Genomic DNA, 26,559 nt, shown 5'->3' on the forward strand with positions numbered 1-26,559 from the left:
TGCACGTCAATGTAGTGGGACCACCACCTATCTCTGATGGCTGTCTGTACAGCCTTTCCGTAATCGACAGCGTCACCTGATGGATAGAAGCTGTACTGCTTGAAGATATTATGGCCGAATGCACCGCTAAAGCATTTTTCCGCACCAAGATTTTGTACTCCGGTTTCCCCACGTCAATAATGACTGACGAAGGTTAACAGTGTGAATTGACCCTCTTCCTTGACTTGTGCGACATGTTCAGCACCCGTAGATTTACAGTGACAGAGTATCATTCACAGAGAAATGGGCTCATAGAGGGGTGGCAATGCACGTTAAAGACATCTCTCATGTACCACGGTGGACTCTGAACAGAGGCGTTACTGTGAGTACTCCTGGGAGTGTGTATGACCCACAAAACGCGACCCTGAAGCTTCGCATGCTGAAATTTTGTACGGCAAAGTGCACTTCTTGCCTGCTGACAACCTTCAACTACACCTGATCTACCCGATCTGGTTTCGTGAGTAAAGCGCCCCATCGCCCTCCTCAGTGAATATTCCCCTCTTACTCACACTGCGCTAAAAGTATTCCTCCGCAAGGGCCTAAAACATTGTGAGTTTGTGATGTTACACGACGTCATAATCCGACCAGCCTTGCAACCCCTATACTTGGGTCCCCGCAAGGCACTTTGTCGGGATAACCATATCTTTGACGTACTGTTACGAGGGAGAACTATGACAGTGTCCGTCGGTCGCCTTAAGCTGGCATGGGCTTTGCAAGAATCTTTATCAGGGGATGATCCCTGAAAACTTTCCTTGACTAATCTGTCAGAGGACGCACCCACTCCTGGTGACCTACTGCTAGCTTTCGAGTTGCACCTTGATGTTCACGATTTTCTTTCTGAAAAAGTTGATTGACAACTACCTTCTCATCGAGGGGCTCCATTCTGTCAGACTACGGATGGTCTGCTCACCTGTCACTTCAAGAGATCTGTTAAAGGTACTCACGATATTGCCATTCCCACTTCCTGTTCCTCCGCTAGCAGTCTCACCGTTACAGCTTCTCGCCTGCCCTCTTCGGATCACGAACCCTCCAGCCCCGCTGACCTCTCTACCACCGCTTCGACCCCCGACACGACCACGCAGCTATGCTTCAGCAGCCCCCACCGTATGCCGGTGTTTCTTTATGACTATCACCTGCATGACATGCAGAGTACACCAAGCGCCCCCCCCCCCCCCACCCTCCCCAAAGCCGACTTTGCCCGAGATGTCAACAAGCCTATCGCTCCCATATGGCTTCGAGGCATCCTATATACCTTCACGTTGCCTCACTGCCTTTCGCACACTACGCACGTCCCCTCACTTAGCTCAGCGCTACCGCGGGGGGGGGGGGGGGGGGGGGGGGGGATTTCTATGGGAACTCCGCGACAATAAACAATATCGCTGTGTCGGAATAAACTGACCGCTTTCCGGATACGGGTAGTATTATTGTACTAGGGCTATTTGGAAAGTAAGTCCGATAGGGTGCGAACTGGAAACCACAATGAAAATCCGATGGAGCTTTGCGCAGATTTATTGGGCAGTGTTTCTAGTACGACCGTCGATCGCCTCACGTCGCTCATTTCGGTTCTGAGCTCACAGTGAGCACGTAAAGATACTTGGATGAATAATGTATCCCGCCAAGTACGACGGCCTGGTGAGAGATTTCGCCTGATGTCATCCCAGCTCACGTAACATAACTGTCATGTGTTTTCTTCTTCATGGCAATTCTCGGCCGCACTCTGCAGGGCAATGAAGATGCTCGTGCAGCGTTTTCGATGGGAAGTGCTTGCTCAACCACCATACAGCCCGGATTGGCTGATTTCATCGCTGGTCACATGAACTGCTGGCTGCGAAGACAACATTTTGGCACAGACAACAATCCGAAGATCAGCGTAGGGAACTGGCACAAAGCACAGACAACTGCATTATATGATGAGGGTATGGGAGAGTTGATACAATGCTATGACAAATGTCTAAGTCGGAGCGCCGACTATGTAGAGAAGTAGATGGGACGTGTAGGTAATTGTTACAAGTAAAACATTTTTGATTTTCACAATGGTTTCCATTTCGTGAGCTATCGTATCTTACTTTCCGAATAACCCTCGGACAACCTAGATCCTCTCTGTAACAGAACACTACAAAAGAAGTGCCTGTTATCTGTAAATGCTTTTCCCGATATTGTATGTACTTAAGAAATAGCAATAAAATGGGAATGAAGAAACAGCCTTCATAATCTCCCCAATTTGCACTGGACTTAAAAAAGAGGAAATCTTTGATGCTGTAGGTAGACAGAGAGATCGTTGGGCAGTGAAGTCAACCGTTTTTGGTTGAATGGCAGAGGTTGGTAGATGCTACTTGGGACAGCGTGACCGTTAGAAGTTTTTGCACACAGCTTGGACCAGGGTAGCCTGCTGAATGTTGCGTGGCGCATGGACTGTGCCGTATTCAGTTCACTTTAGTTCTTAATTTTGTTACGTTTGCACGGCCAGCTAGTCACCATCCGGTTGCGATTGAGTTTGATGCTTTTGTCGTGGTGTCCTTTTTGTGTGACCAACCTTGTTGGGTTGTATGCAGTCTGTTAGTCGATCGGTTGCCTGTAGCGTATGATTTGACCCGCACTTAACTTTTCAGCGTGCTCAGAGTAGTCATTTATCTATAAATTCATGAAACGTTCCACGTTAATGTTAACTGAAGCGGAGCAAGGACAGTAAAGCTTCTCTGTGTAGTAATTATAGTGTCTGAATTATAATCCTATTAGCAAGATTGGTGTATGTGTGGATAATATGAATAATATGGAATTAATTTCATTTCCACTACACTCTTTCAGACTTAGACAACGCAGTTGGAGCCCGTGTTATTTCCTACCTTGTGCACCGATTTGTTTGTGAGAAGATCGTATTATGCCTCTTGTAAGAAGGAAAAATATCTACTTGGACGTCGGTTCCAGTAGGACGAGGAAATGCGAGAGTGGGTGCGGTAGTGTATCCGTCAGCGGTCGACCGCTTTCTACGAAACAAGAATTGATCATGTCGTATATTTAGATGTCTGAAAGTGTGTGGTGATTACTATTGAATGGAACCATTCCACGGTCCCACTGCGGCGGCTGTTCGGTTTTCATTTGACTGCCCCTCATACATCCAGTTTACCGGCATTCATTGATAGGAGTAAAGGAAAAAACAATATCTCTAATTTCTCAGTTCCAGACTGAAGCGCCTAGAACCGCTCGGCCACACCGGTCGGCTGTCATGTTACAAGCAAGCCCAGTTCTTGACTCATGGATCCTGCACGGCCGGGAGAATAGTATGTCTCTCCTCTCGGGCTCTAGTCATGTGGGGACACTGAGTTGTTGCACGACGTTGAGTACTGTCCTCACGAATTTATAGATTCCTTATTCGCATGACCTCCCCCCATGAACCATGGACCTTGCCGTTGGTGGGGAGGCTTGCGTGCCTCAGCGATACAGATGGCCGTACCGTAGGTGCAACCACAACGGAGGGGTATCTGTTGAGAGGCCAGACAAACGTGTGGTTCCTGAAGAGGGGCAGCAGCCTTTTCAGTAGTTGCAGGGGCAACAGTCTGGATGATTGACTGATCTGGCCTTGCAACATTAACCAAAACGGCCTTGCTGTGCTGGTACTGCGAACGGCTGAAAGCAAGGGGAAACTACAGCCGTAATTTTTCCCGAGGACATGCAGCTTTACTGTGTGATTAAATGATGATGGCATCCTCTTGGGTAAAATATTCCGGAGGTAAAATAGTCCCCCATTCGGATCTCCGGGCGGGGACTACTCAGAAGGATGTCGTTACCAGGAGAAAGAAAACTGGCATTCTACGGATCGGAGCGTGGAATGTCAGATCCCTTAATCGGGAAGGTAGGTTAGAAAATTTAAAAAGGGAAATGGATAGGTTAAAGTTAGATATAGTGGGAATTAGTGAGGTTCGGTGGCAGGAGGAACAAGACTTCTGGTCAGGTGACTACAGGGTTATAAACACAAAATCAAATAGGGGTAATGCAGGAGTAGGTTTAATAATGAATAGGAAAATAGGAATGCGGGTAAGCTACTACAAACAGCATAGTGAACGCATTATTGTGGCCAAGATAGATACGAAGCCCACACCTACTACAGTAGTACAAGTTTATATGCCAACTAGCTCTGCAGATGATGAAGAAATTGAAGAAATGTACGATGAAATAAAAGAAATTATTCAGATAGTGAAGGGAGACGAAAATTTAATAGTAATGGGTGACTGGAATTCGAGTGTAGGAAAACGGAGAGAAGGAAACATAGTAGGTGAATATGGATTGGGGCTAAGAAATGAAAGAGGAAGCCGCCTAGTAGAATTTTGCACAGAGCACAACTTAATCATAGCTAACACTTGGTTTAAGAATCATGAAAGAAGGTTGTATACGTGGAAGAACCCTGGAGATACTAAAAGGTATCAGATAGATTATATAATGGTAAGACAGAGATTTAGGAACCAGGTTTTAAGTTGTAAGACATTTCCAGGGGCAGATGTGGACTCTGACCACAATCTATTGGTTATGACCTGTAGATTAAAACTGAAGAAACTGCAAAAATGTGAGAAATTAAGGAGATAGGACCTGCATAAACTGAAAGAACCAGAGGTTGTACAGAGTTTCAGAGAGAGCATAAGGGAACAATTGACAGGAATAGGGGAAAGAAATACAGTAGAAGAAGAATGGGTAGCTCTGAGGGACGTAGTAGTGAAGGCAGCAGAGGATAAAGTAGGTACAAAGACGAGGGCTGCTAGAAATCCTTGGGTAACAGAAGAAATATTGAATTTAATTGATGAAAGGAGAAAATATAAAAATGCAGTAAATGAAGCAGGCAAAAAGGAATACAAACGTCTCAAAAATGAGATCGACAGGAAGTGCAAAATGGCTAAACAGGGATGGCTAGAGGACAAATGTAAGGATGTAGAAGCTTATCTCACTAGGGGGAAGATAGATACTGCCTACAGGAAAATTAAAGAGACCTTTGGAGAGAAGAGAACCACGTGTATGAATATCAAGAGCTCAGATGGCAGCCCAGTTCTAAGCAAAGAAGGGAAGGCAGAAAGGTGGAAGGAGTATATAGAAGGCTTATACAAGGGCGATGTACTTGAGGACAATATTATGGAAATAGAAGAGGATGTAGATGAAGACGAAATGGGAGATACGATACTGCGTGAAGAGTTTGACAGAGCACTGAAAGACCTGAGTCGAAACAAGGCCCCCGGAGCAGACAACATTCCATTAGAACTACTGACGGCCTTGGGAGAGCCAGTCATGACAAAACTCTACCAGCTGGTGAGCAAGATGTATGAGACAGGCGAAATACCCTCAGACTTCAAGAAGAATGTAATAATTCCAATCCCAAAGAAAGCAGGTGTTGACAGATGTGAAAATTACCGAACTATCAGTTTAATAAGCCACGCCTGCAAAATACTAACGCGAATTCTGTACAGACGAATGGAAAAACTGGTAGATGCAGACCTCGGGGAGGATCAGTTTGGATTCCGTCGAAATGTTGGAACACGTGAGGCAATACTGACCTTACGACTTATCTTAGAAGAAAGATTAAGAAAAGGCAAACCTACGTTTCTAGCATTTGTAGACTTAGAGAAAGCTTTTGACAATGTTGACTGGAATACTCTTTTTCAAATTCTAAAGGTGGCAGGGGTAAAATACAGGGAGCGAAAGGCTATTTATAATTTGTACAGAAACCAGATGGCAGTAATAAGAGTCGAGGGGCATGAAAGGGAAGCAGTGGTTGGGAAAGGAGTGAGACAGGGTTGTAGCCTCTCCCCGATGTTATTCAATCTGTATATTGAGCAAGCAGTAAAGGAAACAAAAGAAAAATTTGGAGTAGGTATTAAAATTCATGGAGACGAAGTAAAAACTTTGAGGTTCGCCGATGACATTGTAATTCTGTCAGAGACAGCAAAGGACTTGGAAGAGCAGTTGAACGGAATGGACAGTGTCTTGAAAGGAGGATATAAGATGAACATTAACAAAAGCAAAACGAGGATAATGGAATGTAGTCAAATTAAATCGGGTGATGCTGAGGGAATTAGATTAGGAAATGAGACACTTCAAGTAGTAAAGGAGTTTTGCTATTTAGGAAGTAAAATAACTGATGATGGTCGAAGTAGAGAGGATATAAAATGTAGACTGGCAATGGCAAGGAAAGCGTTTCTGAAGAAGAGAAATTTGTTAACATCGAATATAGATTTATGTATCAGGAAGTCGTTTCTGAAAGTTGGAGTGTAGCCATGTATGGAAGTGAAACATGGACGATTACTAGTTTGGACAAGAAGAGAATAGAAGCTTTCGAAATGTGGTGCTACAGAAGAATACTGAAGATAAGGTGGATAGATCACGTAACTAATGAGGAGGTATTGAATAGGATTGGGGAGAAGAGAAGTTTGTGGCACAACTTGACTAGAAGAAGGGATCGGTTGGTAGGACATGTTTTGAGGCATCAAGGGATCACAAATTTAGCATTGGAGGGCAGCGTGGAGGGTAAAAATCGTAGAGGGAGACCGAGAGATGAGTACACTAAGCAGATTCAGAAGGATGTAGGTTGCAGTAGTTACTGGGAGATGAAGCAGCTTGCACAGGATAGAGTAGCATGGAGAGCTGCATCAAACCAGTCTCAGGACTGAAGACAACAACATATTCGCATGACAGTCACGGGATTCAAACGAACACCATCAGCAATATCGAAGAAACAAAGTGCAGTATCGAGAGGTCACGATACTGCCGCTGCTGAGTTCCGACACTTTCTAGTAGATATTTTTCCTTCTTACAAGAGGTATAACACGATCTTCTCACGAAGAAATCGGCGCAGAAGGTAGTCTGAAAGAGTGGAGTACTGAAGGAATTAATTTTTTCTTATACATTCAAAGGTACTTGCCTTGATTTTAAGAGACTGGTAGAAAAACAACAGTTCAGTGGAATTATGGAAATAAATAATCAGACATACAAATAAATATACTTTCCGACAGTAATTTCAAAAATATGCAGAGTGAATTTATGGAAAACTGACTGAGAATTGAGAACAGTATTATGTACATCGTTCTCGAGGTATAATCTTACTCATATGAGGGTTTCATCTGCCCTCAGTAATATGATCTGTCATTTTTTCGTGTTTTCAGATAGCCGAACCGTAATATCTAAGCTTTGTCAATGCTTTACCATTTCTACAAACTTGTTAAGCCCGCTTCTATTCCAGTAAACTCCGAGAAATTAATAGCATTTCTGAAGCTGTAGCTGATTTTAGCGACAGCTTAAGTTGTGGTTACGTCATTCTTCATGAGAATAGTTTGGTCAACAGGGAGTTTCAGCATTAAATGAAAGACGCTGTTCAAATGTGAGCTGATATTAAGGATTATATTCTCTGTGGAATGGATCACAGTACTGTTGTTTATACAAATTAAGAAGCTAATTTTAAAATTGTTTGTGCAATATGTTGTATAAGATATTCTGTTTCCTTCAAAACAGTGTGTGTATTTGTGCACTCCTAATTAACCTCAGGTGTTTCATACCGCATTAGTCAGTTTTTGATGTACTCATGAATAAACTGGTCCATATTTGCTGAATTTACAAGTTCAAAACTTCGACGTTTTAGATACTGACCTGCACCAAACAGAATAGGCCAAAAAGTTTTATTTATCCATCCTCCCAAATAAAATTGTTAAGAATTTTGGCAGGTGACACGAATGGCCATAGAAAAAGCAACTAATCTTTTGATCCTGTGGTGCAACCTATCACCATGGCATTGTGTTGTTCAGAAACGTTCGAGGGCGCGCTCAAAAGGAATGTCTCAGAATTTTTTATGTGAAAACTCTCGAACCTTCTTAAATAAAACAAACTTTAGTAACATTCTACATCTTTATTCTTCATCTTTATTTCTGAACAGTTACCCGGACGAGCAACACATTTCTCCCAACGAGAGACCAGTTTGTTGATTCCGTCACTGTAGAATGTTTGACGTTGTTTACGCAGCCACCACTTCACCTTCGCCTGCACGGCTTCATCACTATCAAAATGAAGTCCTCGAAGATGTTCTTTAAGTTTAGCAAACAAATGAAAATCGGCTGGGGGCAAGTTGTGAATGTATGGAGGATGATCGGTGACAGTAAACGCAAGGCGTCGGATAGTTGGAGATGACGAAGCGTTCGTGTGTGTTCTGGCATCTTCAGGCTGAAGGAGATGGTGCTCCATGTGTGAACAAACTCTTAGAATTCAAAACTCGGCTGAATTATGGTGTTTCCCACACACCGTCATAGTTACATTACACACCGTCATCTTACGAGCTACAATGCAGAGTCCTCTAGCGGTAAAGGACTGCAACTCGCGTCAGCGAAACGGGAAAGTTGACCGAGTAGTATGCACGATATGTAATACCTAAACGGATACTGATAACAGAATAAAAAAAAAATTCGGAGGCGTTACTCTTCAGCACGTCCTCGTAATAATCTGCTACAGGTGGCTGTGCTCAAAAGAAATGGATATGGCTCATTAAGTAAATCACTTGTGGACTGCTTTTTGCGGGTGCAAATTTTGGAACTACTGACAAAATCAATTTTTGCCTCTCTGTTTTTTAGACATAGAGATCACAAAGTGTCTGGTGCAATTTTATTTACGTATCCCACTTTTTAATATTATTTGTTTTTGTACCTGTATTTTCAACTACACTGCTGGCCATTACAATTGCTACACCACTAAGATGACGTGCTACAGACGCGAAATTTAACCGACAGGAAGAAGATGCTGTGCAATGCAAATGATTAGCTTTTCAGAGCATTCACACAAGGTTGGCGCCGGTGGCGACACCTAAAATGTGCCGACGTGAGGAAAGTTTCCAACCGATTTCTCATACACAAACAGCAATTGACCGGCGTTGCCTGGTGAACCGTTGTTGTGATAGTTCGTGTAAGGAGGAGAAATGCGTACCATCACGTTTCCAACTTTGATAAAGGTCGGATTGTAGCCTATCGCGATTGCGGTTTATCGTATCGTGATATTGCTGCTCGCGTTGGTCGAGATCCAATGACTGTTAGCAGAATATGGAATCGGGGTGTTCAGGAGGGTAATGCGGAACGCCGTGCTGGATCCCAACGGCCTCGTTTCACTAGCAGTGGAGATGACCGGCATCTTATCCGCATGGCTGTAACGGATCGTGCAGCAACGTCCTGATCCCTGAGTCAACAGGTGGGGACGTTTGCAAGACAATAACCATCTGCACGAACAGTTAGACGACGTTTGCAGCATCATGGACTATCGGCTCAGAGACCATGGCTGCGGTTACGCTTGACGCTGCATCACAGACAGGAGCGCCTGCAATGGTGTTCTCAACGACGAACCTGGGTGCACGAATGGCAAAACGTCATTTTTTTCGGATGAATACATGTTCTGTTTACAGCATCATGATGGTCGCATCCGTGTTTGTCGACATCGGGGTGAACGCACATTGGAAGCGTATATTCGTCATCGCCATACTGGCGTATCACCCGGCGTGATGGTATGGGGTGCCACTAGTTACACGTCTCGGTCACCTCTTGTTCGCATTGACAGCACTTTGAACAATGGACGTTACATTTCAGATATGTTACGACCCGTGTCTCTACCCTTCATTCGATGCCTGCGAAACCCTACATTTCAGCAGGATCATCCACTACCGCATGTTGCATGTCCTGTACCGACCATTCTGGATACAAAAAATGTTCAACTGCTGCCCTGGCCAACACATTCTCCAGATCTCTCACCAACTGAAAACGTCTGGTCAATGGTGGCCGAGCAACTGGCTCGTCACAATACGCCAGTCACTTCTCTTGATAAACTGTGGTATCGTGTTGAAACTGCATGGGCAGCTGTATCTGTACACGCCATCCAAGCTCTGTTTGACTCAATGCCCAGGCGTATCAAGGCCGTTACTACGGCCAGAGGTGGTTGTTCTGGGTACTGATTTCTCAGTGTCTATGCACCCAAATTGCGTGAAAATGCAATCACATGTCAGTTCTAGTATAATATATTTGCCCAGTGGATACCCGTTTATAATCTGCATTTCTTCTTGGTGTAGCAGAATAGCCAGTAGTGTAGTAACTTTAGAAACGAGTCATATTTTGCACGCATACTGTAAGGTTGTGTGTTGAAATCTCGCATATTATTACAACTATCGTACGCCTCTCCTTCGTGTACAATGAGCGTTGTTCTTAGTAACAGTCGCTGATTATGTCATACGAGTGAACACTGTATTTGAAGGCTGAAAAACTGTAGGAATGATTTATTTGTGGTCGTTAGTTGTGTGCCGCACCTTGCGTATCCTGGGCGGCTCGTCGGAGGGCGGTGGGACGAACATGAGCTGCTCGGTGATGCGGTCCGAGTCGGGCGCCTGGTGCGGCCAGAGGCGCGCGGAGCTGGCCGGGTCGTACTGTGGCCAGCGCGAGCCGCCCGCCATGAACCACGGCCGCGCCCACGGCTGCTCGGCCAGCGCCGCCGCCGCCGCCGCCGCCGCCGACTCCTCCGACCACGGGGTACCCGCCCCCGCGGTCACGTCACCCACCACCTGAAACACCACACCCAGCTTCTAACTCGTCTGAACATTACTACTACCAAAAATGCACTCTAAGGCTAAGCGCAAATTGAGACGTGTGAAGTTACATAAGTTCGTGCTGCAATGCGCCCCGCCACACGCGCTATGAGCGTCTCAATTTACGCCTAGCAGCTTTTTCACTTTTTTTTAAGCACGAAGGAATTATCGGAATGGGACGGAAATCGGTAGATGTGATGTACCTGTAAAGACAAACAAATGATTACAACTTCAGATAAATTGGATGATATATTCGAGAGAAAGACCTCTACAAACTCAGCCAGTCCATGCGCGCTGGTTCATCTCTGGCTCTTAAGCAAACAGTTACTCGGGTTGACAGTAATTGACAAAGTTGAGCGTGTCGTGCCAAATTCTGCCCAAGTGTACCGTTAGACTGTCAAAATCCCGAGATAGCTGGATGCTCCAAACGTTCTCAATTGGGAATAGATCCGGCGACCTAGCTGGCCAAGATAGGTTTTGGCAAGCAGTAGAAACTCTCGCCTTGTGCGGAAGGGCATTATTTAGCTGAAATGTAGGCCCAGGATTGTTTGCCATGAAAGCTGACAAAACGGGGCGTCCTGGGTGTCCAGGGCGTCCAAGACACACATACGCTAGGCATCGGGGCTTGGTTCGAAGCGGGACAAATCACTGAAGACAATTCTACTCAAGTCAATGAGACTCTAAGTTGAAGACGTCTCTGGGGACGCCCCAGACAGCAGTGGGATACCAATCTGACTGCCGCCCGACATACGGTCGGGAAACCAGGAATGACGGTCTGGGGTGCCATTTGTTTTCGAGCAGAACCTCTTCGGTTGTCATCTGCGGCACCCTTATAGCATAGCGGGTACGTCGACAATATGTTACGCCCCGTTTTCTTACCCTTTATGGCAAGCTACACTATGTGATCAAAAGTATCCGGACACCTGGCTGTAAATGACTTACAAGTTCGTGGCGCGTTCCATCGGTAATGCTGGAATTCAGTATGGTGTTGGCCCACCCTTAGCCTTGATGACAGCTTACACTCTCACAGGCATACGTTCAATCAGGTGCTGGAAGGTTTCTTGGGGAATGGCAGCCCATTCTTCACGGAGTGCTGCACTGACGACAGGTATCGATGTCGGTCGGCGAGGCCTGGCACGAAGTCGGCGTTCCAAAACATCCCAAACGTGTTCCATAGGATTCAAGTCAGGACTCTGTGCAGGACAGTCCATTACAGGGATGTTATCGTCGTGTAACCACTCCGCCACAGACCGTGCATTATGTGTGTTGAAAGATGCAATCGCCATCCCCGAATTGCTCTTCATCAGTGGGAACAAGAAGTTGCATATAACATCAATGTGGGCCTGTGCTGTGATAGTGGCACGCAAAACAACAAGGGGTGACAGCTCCCTCCATGAAAAACACGACCACACCATAACGCCACCGCCTCCGAATTTTACTGTTGGCACTACACACTAGGGCAGATGACGTTCACTGGGCATTCGGCATACCCACACATCGCGTCGCCACATTTTGTACCGTGATTTGCTACTCCACACAACGTTTTTCACTGTTCAATCGTCCAATGTTTACGCTCCTTACACCAAGCGAGGCGTCGTATGGCATTTACCGGCGTGATGTATGGCTTATGAGCAGCCGCTCGACCATGAAATCCAAGTTTTCTCACATACCGCCTAAATGTAATAGTCCTTTCAGTGTATCCTGATGCAGTCTGGAATTCATGTGTGATGGCCTGGATAGATGTCTACCTATTACACATTACGACCCTCTTCAACTGTTGGCGGCCTCTTACAGTCAACAGACGAGGTCGGCCTGTACGATTTTGTGCTGTACGTCTCGCTTCACGTTTCCACTTCACTATCACATCGGAAACAGTGGACCTAGGGATGTTCAGTACTATGGAAATCTCGCGTACAGACGTATGACACAAGTGACACCCAATCACCTGACCACGTTCGGAGTCCGTGAGATCCGCGTAGCTCCCCATTCTGGTCTCTCATGATGTCTAATGACTATTGAGGTCGCTGATGTAGAGTACCTGGCAGTAGGGGACAACACGATGCACCTAATATGAAAAACGTATGTTTTTGAGGTGTCCGGATACGTTTGATCACATAGTGTATCCTGGGTTTACATTTCGTCATATTCGGATAATCCCTTTGTGGTGTGTCGTTTTCTTCTTTTTTTTTCTTAGGTCCAGTACATTATGTATACATTTTTTTGTGGTAAAACCTTGTTTAGATGTTGACTTCAGTTGGAGACCTGGTACACATAGACATTCCCGCGCCGTAGTTCCTGAGCACGTCACTAGAGTGGAATGGAATGGCTCAGCCCACTGATAAAGTTCTACCATACTGTGACAATGAGATGTATGTCAAAGGGTACCAGGTCTGTAGGCATGCACCTACAAACACACATTAAAATAATTACATATATTTATATTTTCGAGTTGATAATGGAAAATTTATGATTACTCTCGTAGTTCGTGCAACCTCTGGATTGTATATAGGATGAAATTAGCACCGTTCAAATGGCTCTGAGCACTATGGGACTTAACATCTGAGGTCATCAGTCCCCTAGAACTTGGAACTACTTTAACCTAACTAACCTAAGGACATCACACACAGCCATGCCCGAGGAAGGACTCGAACCTGCGACCGTAGCAGTCACGCGGTTCCAGACTGAAGCGCTTAGAACCGTTCGACCACTACGGTTGGCGAAATTAGTACGGGTAAGATATTCAGAATAGATTGTTGCAATAGCGTTTATGTGGTGTTGAGACAATAAATATGTATTTTTCGTGACGCATTCATCGACACCAAATGTCATAATCAAAAACATCCCTTGTCGTCGGTGGCCTCGGAGCTTCCGTAGCGTCCGGCGTAGTTTCACTCGCGGCACATTTAGCCCCCTGCCGTGCGCGAGACGAGTCACGCTACGTATAGCTCCGTAGACTACTTTCAGAACGTGTGTTAGTGGACTCGGATTATTTCTATCCACTACTACGCATACGTTTACTAAATGAAAGTTACCAACCTGGCACTGAACCTCCAGACGGTGATACAATAATCGCTTCTTCTATGCCACTAATCGATGTTCCGTATCCTTCCAACTACGAGGCCGTTCAATAAGTAACGCAACATTTTTTTTTTTCTGAAAGGAGGTTGGTTTTATCCAAACTCCAATACACCATATTATTCACCATTCTTTTGGCTACAAAACCCTATTTTTCAACATAATCTCCGTTACGCCACCTTACCCGAAGAGCTTGTATGCCCGCATGGTACCACACTACTAGTAGAAATCGGAGCCAACGTCTTGCTGCATGAACGTCAGAATCATCCACGTACTGCTCCCTGCGGAGTGCATCCCTCCCTGGGCCAAACAGATGGAAGTCGCAAGGTGCGAGATCCGGACTGCAGAAGGGATGAGGAAGAACAGTCCATTGAAGTTTTGTGAGCTCCTTTCGGGTGCGCACACTTGTCAGTCCTCGCGTTGTCATGGAGAAGGAAAAGTTTGTTTCCACTTTTTTAGCAAAGGAAATGCTGAAGTCGTTTCTTCAGTTTCCTGAGGGTAGCACAATACATTTCCAAGTTGATCGTTGCACCACGATGAAAGGTATAAAACAGGACAACACTTTCAGAAGACCGCGCCGTGACTTTACTGGCAAAGGGTATGGCTTTAAACTTTTTCTTCGGAGGAGAGTTGGCGTGGCGCCATTCCATGGACTGCCATTTTGTTTCCGATTCGGAGTGATGAAACCCATGTTTCTCGCCCGTGGCGATGTTCGACAAAAAATGGTCACGATCAGCCTTGTAACGCTCAAATATTTCCGCGCAGATGGTTCTTCGCTGAACTGAGCAAGAGGCGTTTGATTATGAACCGTCGATCACCTCCAATGAGAGTGTCAGCACGTCACAACATTGTTGGGGTCACAGCTGTGTGCTGAGTATTTAAAAGCCCACCTCTCGCTCTGCTAGCGAGTCTAATCGTTGCGTGAGTTTCGACACATCGCCTCGACGCTTGTTTATCGTACTTCGATCTCGTTAATCGTGGAAGTCTTGGATTCGTTTGGTTGTCTCTGTCACTCCGTTGCTTCTTGCGTGTTGTCGTCGTAAGGTCTTTATCCATCGACCGTCGTTGTTTCGTGTCCAGCCTTGCCGCTCGTTTGTTTGTGCACGGGCCGCTCTCCGTTTGGTCACGCCGCGCTTTCTCTGCCACCCCGCGACTGTTCCAGTCGCGGTCACAACAGGTTACATCATTGGCGACGAGGTAAACGGTGGTAGTTAATAGCATGGAGGTAAAATTAGTCTCTCTTCTGGAGCAGCAGCAGCAGCTCCAGTTATACATCTTACAAAAGTCACTGCAGTTGGTAACGGACAAAGTCGATGTTCGGGACGCGTTACCACAACAGCTTCCGAGTCCTCGGGTGTCCGATGCTTTCCCACGTCCACAGTCGTTTCCACCCTTTAATGACGCTAAAGACGACTGGGAAATCGGCTGAAACAACATTTCACGGCTTTTCAAGTCACGGATGACTCCTTGCAACGGTCGTTGTTTTTGTCTTGGGTTTCCCCTGACACATTCTTTCTTGTCCGCAAGTTGGCACCGTTGCCCGATCCTGTGGCTATCTCTTTCCTGGAGATCTGCCTTTTGCTGACAAACTATTATTCCCAACGCTGCCATGTGGTCGGCTCTTGGCTGGAGTTCCACCAGTACCATAAAGGCCTAGTCAATCGTATCGCTTCTGGGTCACGGACTTGCAGGGTCTCAGCCGTCGATGCGATTTTACGTGCACCAATCAGCAGTGTAAGGATTCGTATGCGGACTCCCTGATCAGGGATGTGGTGGTTCAGCTGGGTCCCGACCCTGAGGTCCGTACTGCGGCGTTGTAAATCGACTACCCCTCCTTGGAAGAGACTCTCGGCATTGCCCTCTTCTTTGAAATTACTCAGGCGGATAACGAGCGTCTTATGGCGCGACCGCAGGTGGCGGCGACCGCGGCGTCACGGCGAGTTCCGCCCTCGCGACGTCGACGTGGCCCAGCCGACAGAGGCCAGCGCCGTCGGGATTACTCGTTGTCCGACGTCTCTATGGCATCGGTGCCTTCGGTTGCCCCCTCGTCGCCGGTGGCGCGGCCCACTTCCTTCTTGCCCACAGTGGTTTACTGCGCATTCGCGGGCTGATTGTCCCCACCGCTGGAAAACGTGCACACAGTGTAACGAGGAGGGCACATCCGATCGGTTTGTCGTAGTCGCTCGGCTCGCTCCAGGCCTGCCCCTCCTGGGCCTCAAGATAAAGTCCACGATCTGCAATCGGTCGTCCCACAGGATGACCTGTCAGCGCGGAAGCTTTTCCCCATGTTCCCCATTTTCACGGAGGATGTCAGTTTTCAGGTTGACAGTGGGGCCACCGTCTCCCTTATTAATATGGAGACATATGCCCGGCAGGGCTCTCCTGAGTTGTCACCTCCTTCTCGCCGTTTCGTCGCCTATGGAGACGGTTCCATTTCCCTTTGTGGGCAGTTCGTCGTCCAGGCGACCATCCGTCGACTTCGAATATTTTCGGTCTGGATGCGTTTCAACTGTTTGGCTTTTCTATTTCCGACGAAGTAAAGGTCGTTTCCACGGCTGTTCCTTTTCAGGACTTGGACGATCTCTGCTCCGCTTTTGCGTCGCTGTTTGCAATGGGTCTCGGATGTGCTTAAGGCTTTCGGGCGCGCATCACCCTACGGCCTGATGCACAGCCTCGCTTTTTCTGGGCCCAGCCCCTTCCTGTGGCCTTACAGCCGACTGTCAAGCAGGAACTGGATCGGCTCCAGGCCGCTGGCATTCTGGAGCCTGTAACATATGGTGCCTGGGCGACGCCACTGGTGGTGATACGGAAACCCAATGGGTCCTTTCGGCAGTGTGGGGACTCGGCGCTACAGTCAATGCTCAGTCCCTCGTCGACACTTACCGCATACCCCGACAGGAAGAGAGTATTTTTCAAAGATCGACCTGGCTGAGGCATACCTCCAGTTGCCCTTGGATGCCGAATCTCACAACATCATGGTTATCAACACGCGTTTCGAATTGTACAAGTACAAGCGTCTTCCCTTTGGTGTCTCTTCGGCGCCGGCCATTTTTCAGCGATTCCTGGCGCAGCTTACACAGCCTATCCCCGCCTGTGTGAATTATCTGGATGACATCTTGGTCACCATGCGTTCCCGCCAGGAACATTTGCGAAACCTCAGCGCCCTATTTCACGCTCTGCAGTCTGCTGGTTTAAGCTGTCGGCTGGATAAGTGTTGTTTTTTTCAACCGGAAGTGGAATACTTAGGCCACTGGCTTAGCAAAGATGGCATTCGTCCTTCGGGTCGTAATGTCGCTGCCATTGAGGCTCTTCCTCGTCCCAAGGACTTATCTGAACTCCAGGTGTTTGTGGGCAAAGTTATTCATTACTTAACGTTCTTGCCCCAGGCTGCCTCCGTTGCTCAGCCCCTCAATCACTTGTGTCGCAAAGGGGTACCTTTTGATTGGACACCGGCCTGTGACTAGGCTTTTCTCCGTTTAAAGGCGATGCTGAAGTCCGCCCCTTGCCTTACTCCCTTCTCTCCGGACCGCCCCTTTGTTTGTGGCGGCTGATGTATCGGCATACGGCATTGGGGCCACTCTTGCGCACTGGGATGCCGATGGCTCCGAACAGCCCATCGCTTATGCCTCTAAGACGTTGACCCCAGCACAAAGGAACTACTCCCAGATTGAAAAGGAGGCCCTGGCGATCACGTTAGCTGTCCAAAATTTTTACACCTATCTCTTTGGGGCAAAGTTCACCCACCTGACGGACCATAAACCCTTGGTTACACTTTCCGGACCCCACTCCCTCCTTCCACAGCGGACGGCTCAACGTCTCCAGCGCTGGGCATCGTTTTTACGTAATTACGCTTACACCATCCGGTATAAGCCCACCGCCCACCATGCTAACGCGGATGCTTTGTCAGGCTCCGATCCTGCCTTTGACCAGCAGGAGGTCCTCTGCTTTCACATTGATACCGTCCGAAGAGATGCACTGGACGGTCTGCCCCTTATGGCTGCTCGCATTGCTGCGGCTACCCGCCGCGATCCTGTCTTGCTGCAGCTTTTCAACTACGTGGACCTTGCGTCGTCCTCCTATGTTGCTCGTCAGATGCAGTCCAATTTCAGCCCCTGGCGCCACCTGTCCCACAGTCTCTCTGTGGTCGATGATGTCCTGTTTGCCACAGAGTCAGATGCCCATCAAGTGGTCATCCCTCCGGAATTGCGGCTTCGGGTGCTCGGTTTGTTACACCGCGCGCACTGGGGTATGCCCCGTATGAAAGTTTTGGCTCGCCGAAAAGTGTAGCGGCCTGGCATCGATGGCGATATTGAGCACCTGGTCCGTGGGTGTACTGCCTGTGCACGTCACCAGGCCAGCCCCCCTCAGTCATTTGCACCCTGGCCTGTGCCTCGCCGGTCCTGGGATCACATCCATGTCGATTTTGCAGGCCAGTTTTTTGGGTCCATCGTTGATGCTTACTCCAAATACCCATATGTTGTCCGCATGGCGTCCACCACCACCACAGAGGCTACACTCACAGGCCTAGTCCAGGTTCTCGCCATTGAGGGCCTGCCACACAGTTTGGTCTCAGATAATGATCCCCAATTCACGGCATCCTCCTTCCACAACGTCTGCCAGGCCAACGGTATCAAACATATCCTCAGCCCCCTTTCCACCCTTCGTCCAATGGTGCGGCGTGGAACACGTGATCCCAGAAGCCAATAGCGGCGCACCCGACAGAGTATTTAAGAGCCGGCCTCTCGCTCTGCCAGCGAGTCTAATCGTTGTGTGAGTGTCGAGACATCGCCTCGACAAGACAGCATGTTTATCGTACTTTGATCTCGTTAATCGTGGAAGTCTTCGATTCTTTTGGTTGTTTCTTTCACTCTGTTGCGTCTTGTTGTCGTAAGATCTTTCTCCATCGACCGTCGTTGTTTTGTGTCCGTCCTTTCCGTTCGTTTGTTTGTGCACGGGTTGGATAATGAGCACCACAACCGTCACTATACAGTCTCCAATTGGTTTATAGTATCTCCTTCATAAACAAAACTGAATAACAATCTGAAGTTAAAAGGCAGAAAGACACACACGAAAGCACCACAATTTTCCACTGGAACAACTGGAATTTATTGCCTTCTATAAGATCTCACCAAGTCCATCTCATTATTATTCATCACTACCTCTAGCTAGCTCATTACAATATGAAACCTCCGTCCACGTACCAAATTCTTACCTCACCTCCTTTCTCAAAAAGTCCTGAAAACAGTCATATTGATCCCTCCGATTCGTCAATTCCTAACTTCATACATACTGCACTTTTAACATCTCAGCTCCTCTCTACAGTGCCCTATGACTCACGTCCGACCCTCAAGAAGACAGCCGGCTGGCTTCCGATTTCGTGAGCTACCAAACTGCCCCAAGAAATGATCAGGCACTTAAATTGGCCATTTCCTACTAACACTAATAGTACTTGCCCCGCGAACCGTGACAAGGATCTTCAAACCGCGCGGCTACCCCGCGTGGCGCTAGGGAAAAACGACTGTCCATATGCCTCCGTATGAACCACAATTTTTCGTATCTTATCTTCATGGTCCCTGCGCTTAATGTACGTTGGCGGTAGTAGGAACGTTCTCCAGTCAGCTTCAAATGCCTATTCTCTAAGCTTTATCAGTAGCGTTCTTCGAAATGAATGTCTTCTTCCCTCCAGGGATTCAACTTCAGCTCCCGAAGCATATCCGAAACACTTTCGTGCTTATCGAACCTACTGGTAATAAATATAGCAGCTCGCATCTGAATTGGTTCGATGTCTTCTTTCAATCCGACCTGATCCGGATCCCAAACATTTCAGCAGAACTCAAGAATAGGTCGCAGTAGCGTCCTATGTGCGGTCTCCTTTACGAGTCAACTACAACTACCTAAAATTCTCCCAATAAGCCGAAGTCGACCATTCGCCTTCCCTACAACAATCCTCACGTGCTCGTTCATATCGCTTCGCAACGTTTGCAGACAGGACACTAATAGTAATGCTGTATTCGAACTCTACGGGTTTGTTTTTCCTACTTATCCGCATTAACTTACATGGCATGTGTGTCTGTGTGTGTGTGTGTGTGTGTGTGTGTGTGTGTGTGTGTGTGTGTGTGAGTGAGTGAGTGTATCCGTGTATTGTCCTTAGTTTAAGTTAGATTAAGTAGTGTGTAAGCCTAAAGACCGATGACCTCAACAGTTTGGTCCCATAGGAACTTACCACAAATTTCCAAAATTTCCCATATCCCATTCATCACACCAACAAAAAATTTTGTCTACGTCATTCGTAGCAACCTACAGTCACTTATCTTCGACACCTTCCTGTACACTACAGCATCATCAGCGAGCTGCCGCATATTTCCGACCACCCTGGCTGCCAAATCATTTATGTGTATAGAAAATAGTAACGGTCCTAACACACTAGCGTGCGTCACTCCGGATGTTACCCCCGTCTCCGATGAAAACTCGCAGTCGAGGGCAACGTACTGGGTTCTATTGCTTAAGAAGTCATGGAGCCAGTCACATATTTGAGAGCCTATTCAGTACGCGTGTACCTTGATTAACAGACTGCTGTGGGGTACCGTGTCGAATGCTTTTCGGAAATCTAGAAACATGGAATGTGCCTGTTGATCCATAGTTCGCAGTATATCATGTGAGAAAAGAACAACTTGGGTTTTCGCATGAGCGATGCTTTCTAAAGCCGTGCTCATTCGTAGACATGATCTGTTTGGCGTCTAGGAATTTTATCTTCGAACTCAGAATATTCTATAGAATTTTGCAACTTATACATCAGTACCTGTTTAAAAATTATCTTGTTAATAACAGTTAACAACCATGAACGAAACCTTTTGTGGTGGGCATTAAGTCACCCCTCCCCGCCCCCTTTGGTAGTCCGCGTTATGGAAAGTGTGTTGATGTTGCTAGGGTTCAGCAGATTCCTTTCAGCGAAAGGGTACAACCAACCTTTCCGAAGGGCGTAACGAGTAGACCATTATTAATTGTTAGATATGTCATTAAATACTCTCGTCTTGGAAGAGATAGTTTTTTGGCTAACGTACCATAACGAGATTTGAAAATAGTTTGTTGCTCTGCACAGAATATTCTCTACTAGAGATAGATTTACCTTCGAGGTACCAGTATCCATGTTGGTAGAGACACGTGTTTTGAAGCAGAGATGAACTGTTTCCATTGAACATACGACAACAACGATACTGCAAATTATACGAACAAGTAAAGATTATTTTGCTTCTACACTTGCTTTTCTAAGCTTTTAGTATCAAATTTTTGAAGTATCCGTTACGACACCTCGCACATCGGTTTTTCTATATGTGATAGAAATATGAGGGCACGACCGCTTAGAAGTTGCAGTGCGACTCTACATCATTTAGTAGCTACTTGCGATTCCTTTATCATATTTTGGTCGAATGTAATTAAGTCATAATGGCGAACTATGAATAAATATTCTCATCATGAGCCATTAATTAGTCAACATTATAAGTATTTGTATGTTTACCCGTATCATACCATATTCTCTTGAACTTGACGGTAAAGAAGTACATATTTAAAAGAAAATACATTTGTAAGCTGCTCTCATACGCGTCCACATGAGGACTTGCTTCGCTCCTGCAATCTGGAGTAGTACCAGTAGAGTTTTTAATCTCTATAAAATTCTCATACACTTCTAGAAGTGAATGGCTAACCACCACCTACAGAATTTCTCTCTTTTGGCATGACATGTCTCGAAACTGACGTACTCATTTAAATCATAAATGGCAATTTGGCCCTCCTGAATAAATTTCTGCCAACGCTCATGGATGCAGTGTATATGTGGCATATATACTGTTGGAAGGTAGGAAGGTTAAAGTTTAACTGCCCGTCGACATTGTGGTCCTTAGAGACGGAATACGAGCTCGGAATGTTCATGGATGGGAAAGGAAATCGACCTGTCAAAGGAACCATTCCGGTTCAAATGGTTCTGAGCACAATGGGACTTAACTTCTAAGGTCATCAGTCCCCTAGAACTTAGAACTACTTAAACCTAACTAACCTAAGACATCACACACATCCATGCCCGAGGCAGGATTCGAAGCTGCTACCGTAGCGGTCGCGCGGTTCCAGACTGGGGCCTAAAACCGCTCGGCCACCCCGCCCAGCTGAACCATTTCGGCATCTGCATTTTACAGAAATAACAGAAAATATAAATCTGTATGGCCGGACGTGGATATGAAACGTCGTCCTCCCAAATGCGAGTCCTTTGTGCAAACCACAGCGCCACCTACCTCGGTTATGCCGTTAGACGCAATACTATAATGGGTCGCCATAGGTAGCTAGAACGACTCAATTACGCTCGATCAGAAGATGACAGTGCTACGGAAACTAAACGCCGAACAAAGTAGAGTCACACTGCGTCTTCCTGTCAGTCATGTTTTCCTTTTTAAAATACTCAGAAGCCTTGGAAAACGACCTACGCAAAATACGTCTAGATATAGTTGTTTACGAATAAGGAAATCCGTTTATTTTTTTATCTATGTGCACTAATGGTGATCATTATTCCCTTTGTATTTTCAATTATCTTACACTGAATATGTATCTACACTGCTTAAAAGAATACTGTGAATGAGGAATGCAGTCTAAAAGTTTCCTAGTAAACTGTTTTTGCAGTAGTGACATGCTGGGTGTATTGATATACGGTAGTTATACGCCATTTAACATAAGTGTTATTTAATTGCTCATTACTTCGTACAAGCATTAAGGACTAATTAGTGTGCCGCGCGGGATTAGCCGAGCGGTCGGGGGCGCTGCAGTCATGGACTGTTCGGCAGGTCCCTGGTCCCGGCGGAGGTTCGAGTGCTCCGTCGGGCATGGGCGTGTGTGTTTGTCCTTAGGATAATTTAGGTTAAGTAGTGTGTAAGCTTAGGGACTGATGACCAGAGCAGTTAAGTCCCATAAGATTTCTCACACATTTGAACATTTTGACTAATTTGTGCTTGTGTACGATAATTGATTACTGTTTGCAAATATCTTGCAGTCATACATTGCATAGGGAAATTCAGAAAGTATGTGCAAATGGATGACGCAGAGTATTAGTGAGTGCCAACAGTCGAAATGTCAGCCAGGTGACATTTGACCTATGAGTTGCAATGGCGTTCATTTAGAAGGCTAGTGGCGACGAATATGGGCTGCTAAAAGTCAGCTTGCAAAGTGCGGCGTGTAGTATTTTTTATTGTTATGAGTATTTGCGTTTCTCCCCGATCCATGCACGGAAGAAGTATGGAAAGAATTACTGCTTATACGTCATTTTCCTGAAAATTTTATTCTAATTTTATCTTCTGCGGCGCCATGGGGGCGGTACTTAGGTGCTCATGAAAGTTTGTGACCTCACTGAAAACTGACTGCTGAAATTTTCAACGTAGATTTTGTCAGTTAGGTAAATTTTTTCCTGTTCAGATTTTACAATAATTCTGTTACGCTCTGAAACAAGTGTGCGACCGTCTGTGATATATTTGCTTGCATACACTCTTATTCCAAGCAGATAAAGACGCAACATATTTAAACTGTGTTCTAACATAGGCAGCATAGTGTTTTGTAAGAAATTTCCGTTGTAGATAAATTGCAATGCCCTATTATCTGTCCCTTTTTTCAAAAGCTAGTTTTTGTTTTCCTGTAAATGAATTCGTATTCGTTCCATTTCATAACTCCACCTACTGTTACACGTATTTGTATAACAAACCTGTCTATATTTGTAACTTATTAATTTTGCAATCAAAGGCTATTGCATTTTTACCTTGCGTGAAATGCGCAACCTACATGAATCTGTATTAAAATCTTGTTGCCCGTCTTTGTATTTATTCAATATCTGACTGCATGTTGTTCCATTTTGTTACTGAGTAGCACTTCTTCATAGATAACCGCGTCTGTGTGGTGTCTGAACTCGTATGTTCCTCTAAATCATTAAAATGTGGCATGCTCAGTAATTAACAAATCACGCTTCGTAGCGGCACACGCGGAATTACTTCTGGGTCAGTGCAGAAAACTCCGTTCAGGATAATATGTGTCTTTCTACCTGTCAAGAAGTTTTCAGTGTAAGCCAAAGACTGACATAAAACCCTGTTAATCCGTTTTTGTTTAGCTCGTATCAGCACGAATCTGAATTAAGAGAGTTTAGACTGTCATGACTAGAGACTGTATTATATGCATCATAAAAGCCTTAAAACACGCATGAAAAATACTCAAAAATGCATGAAAAGTGTTGGAAAATGCAAGATCAAATAATAACAAAACATGGTAGTTACTGTGTACATTGTATCTCAAAGTCTAATCTGTGCATATCAATTACGAGGAAGAGCGCCGGCCACGCGAAAAATTGGAACACTTAGAACGCTGATATCCTTTTCTGAATGCTTTATGGTAGAGGTTGGAAACGGAGTGTTTCTGGGATTATTTTGTAATATGTTTTAAGAATTGTTCCTTCTTTGATACAGTTGTCGGTGACAAGCGGATGCGATGGGATTGAGTCGCAGCGAAACAATCGATATGTACTGGACCAACTGCGAGGTATATAGCACGCAGAGGCGCATGCTCAAAAACTCCCTAAGAATTTTTTTTAAAAACCACATACAATCGTGAATTTTTTTGAACAGCATTAACTTTTAATTAATATTATTGTACCAAAGCATCATTTACAATTTATTTTACATTTTTCTACAATTGTAAACATAAAAGACCAAGTACTCTTCCAAATGTTCAGTAGTAAGCTTGTGTCTTCGATCGCTCAAAACATTTTTCTTCACAGAAATGGACAGTTCTACATCAACTGAGATAACTGGGCAATATTTGAATTTGGGTGCTATGTTGGCACTTATTGTTTCTGGTAAAAGTTCCTATTAATAAAACTATCAATTTGCAGAAGGGTTCAAAGCCTAGGTTATTGTTTAAAATATTTTGAAACTTTTCTTTAAGTTTTCTTGGGAATGACTCCGGCAATGAAGAGTTCACTAAAATAACTTTATTCAATAACTGAATAGATGTATTTACGCAAACCTTGAGTTTCAAGCTTTTAATACTTGCAGGTATATGGGGAAAATGAGTACTAGTCACAGCAATGTATTTCTTAATAACGCAGTCGTTAAAAGCTTCCTTGCACTGGCAAACTGCCAAAGTCTCTGCACTATCGAAGTCGTTTACTACCCCTCTAATGGCCTCGAAATGTTCATTGTAAAACAACACAGCATCAACTTAGGTACCACAACGAGCTACCACTGGTTCAGGAGGTAAAGGTACATTTGGTAGTTTATTTTGTAGGTCTTGATGAGACCAGGACCCTTTAGAAACATTTTCTTCATGGATGAAATCAGTTGATTTACATTCACAGATGTGGAACGTACTTCTTCAGCAAGGCGATGTACTCCATGAGCAAAGCACGTCACATGAATCAAATTGGAATAAAATACTCGGAGAGCTTTTCCTGCTTTGATAATATAGGGAGCATCATTTGAAATAAACGCGAACACCCTTTCACCTGTAGAAGATTCTGGAAATATTTTTCTAATACCCTGACTCACAAATCTGGCGATCGTAAAATGATTTACTTTTTCAAGTTCTTTGCAGGCCGCTACATAGGAAGAAGAAGGCTCTTCTTTTAAAGCACCAACAATTAAATTTGCAATGTAGCGGCCACAAGTGTCTGCAGTTTCGTCAACTGAAATCCAGATAATGCTGTCCTTGAGTTCATTGTGAATTTCTTCCAGAACATTTACGTAAATTGTCGGTATACAATTTTTGCGCAATGTTGATTCATCTGGTAAATTTTGATTTAGGCAATATTTGCGCAGGAAGCCTTTGAGGATAGGGTTTCTTAATTTGCGAAGAGGAACATTGCTTACTATGAATGATTCACATAGAACCATGTTAACCCGACATTTTTGGTTAGCTTAGGACAAATCCCAAATATAACTTGCTGTTGTCAGAAGTTGTTGTCTTGGTCCTTTCTTCTGCATTCTTGCGATATGAAGACTTGTATTGACATTGTAGTCTATTTGAGACGTTTTTCTCGAAAACTTGCCAATATAAAACAATTCCGTCGTATATAAATTTGCCTGGATGGTCAGCTATCCACGAAACGACGTTTCTTTTTTCGGGCGGCATAGCGCAGAACAAGTTACACACTACACGTCGTAAACCTTTTCAATTGTGTACAAGTAAATAGAAAGCTAAACTGAAACAACGGATGTGCAACTAATAGGTTACGCAGTTTAACTTAATTGTTGCTGACGAGTACGGTATGACAAGGGAGGGGATTAACCGAGGCTGCGGGCGCAGGAGCATTGGCTCAGTCTACCTGGTGCTGTTCCTCTTCTGTGATGATTTCGCTAGGCAGTGGCCTCTTCGCTAACAACTACACGCAGTTCTAGGTCGCGGTCAATCTGTGAGACATATGTGATGTCACCGCCTGACACCACACTTGCTAGGTGGTAGCCTTTAAATCGGCCGCGGTCCCGTAGTATACGTCGGACCCGCGTGTCGCCACTATCAGTGATTGCAGACCGAGCGCCGCCACACGGCAGGTCTAGAGAGACTTCCTAGCACTCGCCCAGTTGTACAGCCGACTTTGCTAGCGATGGTTCACTGCCTACTTACGTTCTCATTTGCCGAGAAGATAGTTTAGCATAGCCTTCAGCTACGTCATTTGCTACGACCTAGCAAGGCGCCATTATCAGTTACTATTGATATTGTGAACTATGTACCGCCAAGAGCGACGTTCATCCTTAATGGATTAAAGTTAAGTATTCCACCAGCTACGTCCGTTGTTTCTAAATTCTAATTTCCTTGTCCTGTTCCAGACCTCACGCCAGCCTGCGTGAGCAAAA

At 45.4% G+C, this 26,559-nt stretch overlaps 1 protein-coding gene across 5 annotated transcripts in view; it reads right to left on the reverse strand.

Annotated features, from left to right (window-relative positions):
- The window catches only part of LOC126297701 (glycoprotein 3-alpha-L-fucosyltransferase A-like), a 663,635-nt gene that overhangs the window by 192,298 nt on the left and 444,778 nt on the right, over positions 1-26,559 (reverse strand). For all 5 annotated transcript variants that reach the window (XM_049988827.1, XM_049988825.1, XM_049988826.1 and 2 more), the window contains one exon: positions 10,340-10,591. In XM_049988827.1, the coding sequence (XP_049844784.1) occupies positions 10,340-10,591 (252 nt within the window). The remainder of the gene's footprint in view (positions 1-10,339; positions 10,592-26,559) is intronic.

Source organism: Schistocerca gregaria, chromosome X (assembly GCF_023897955.1).
Source record: "Schistocerca gregaria isolate iqSchGreg1 chromosome X, iqSchGreg1.2, whole genome shotgun sequence".
Classification (NCBI taxonomy): Eukaryota; Metazoa; Arthropoda; class Insecta; order Orthoptera; family Acrididae; genus Schistocerca; species Schistocerca gregaria.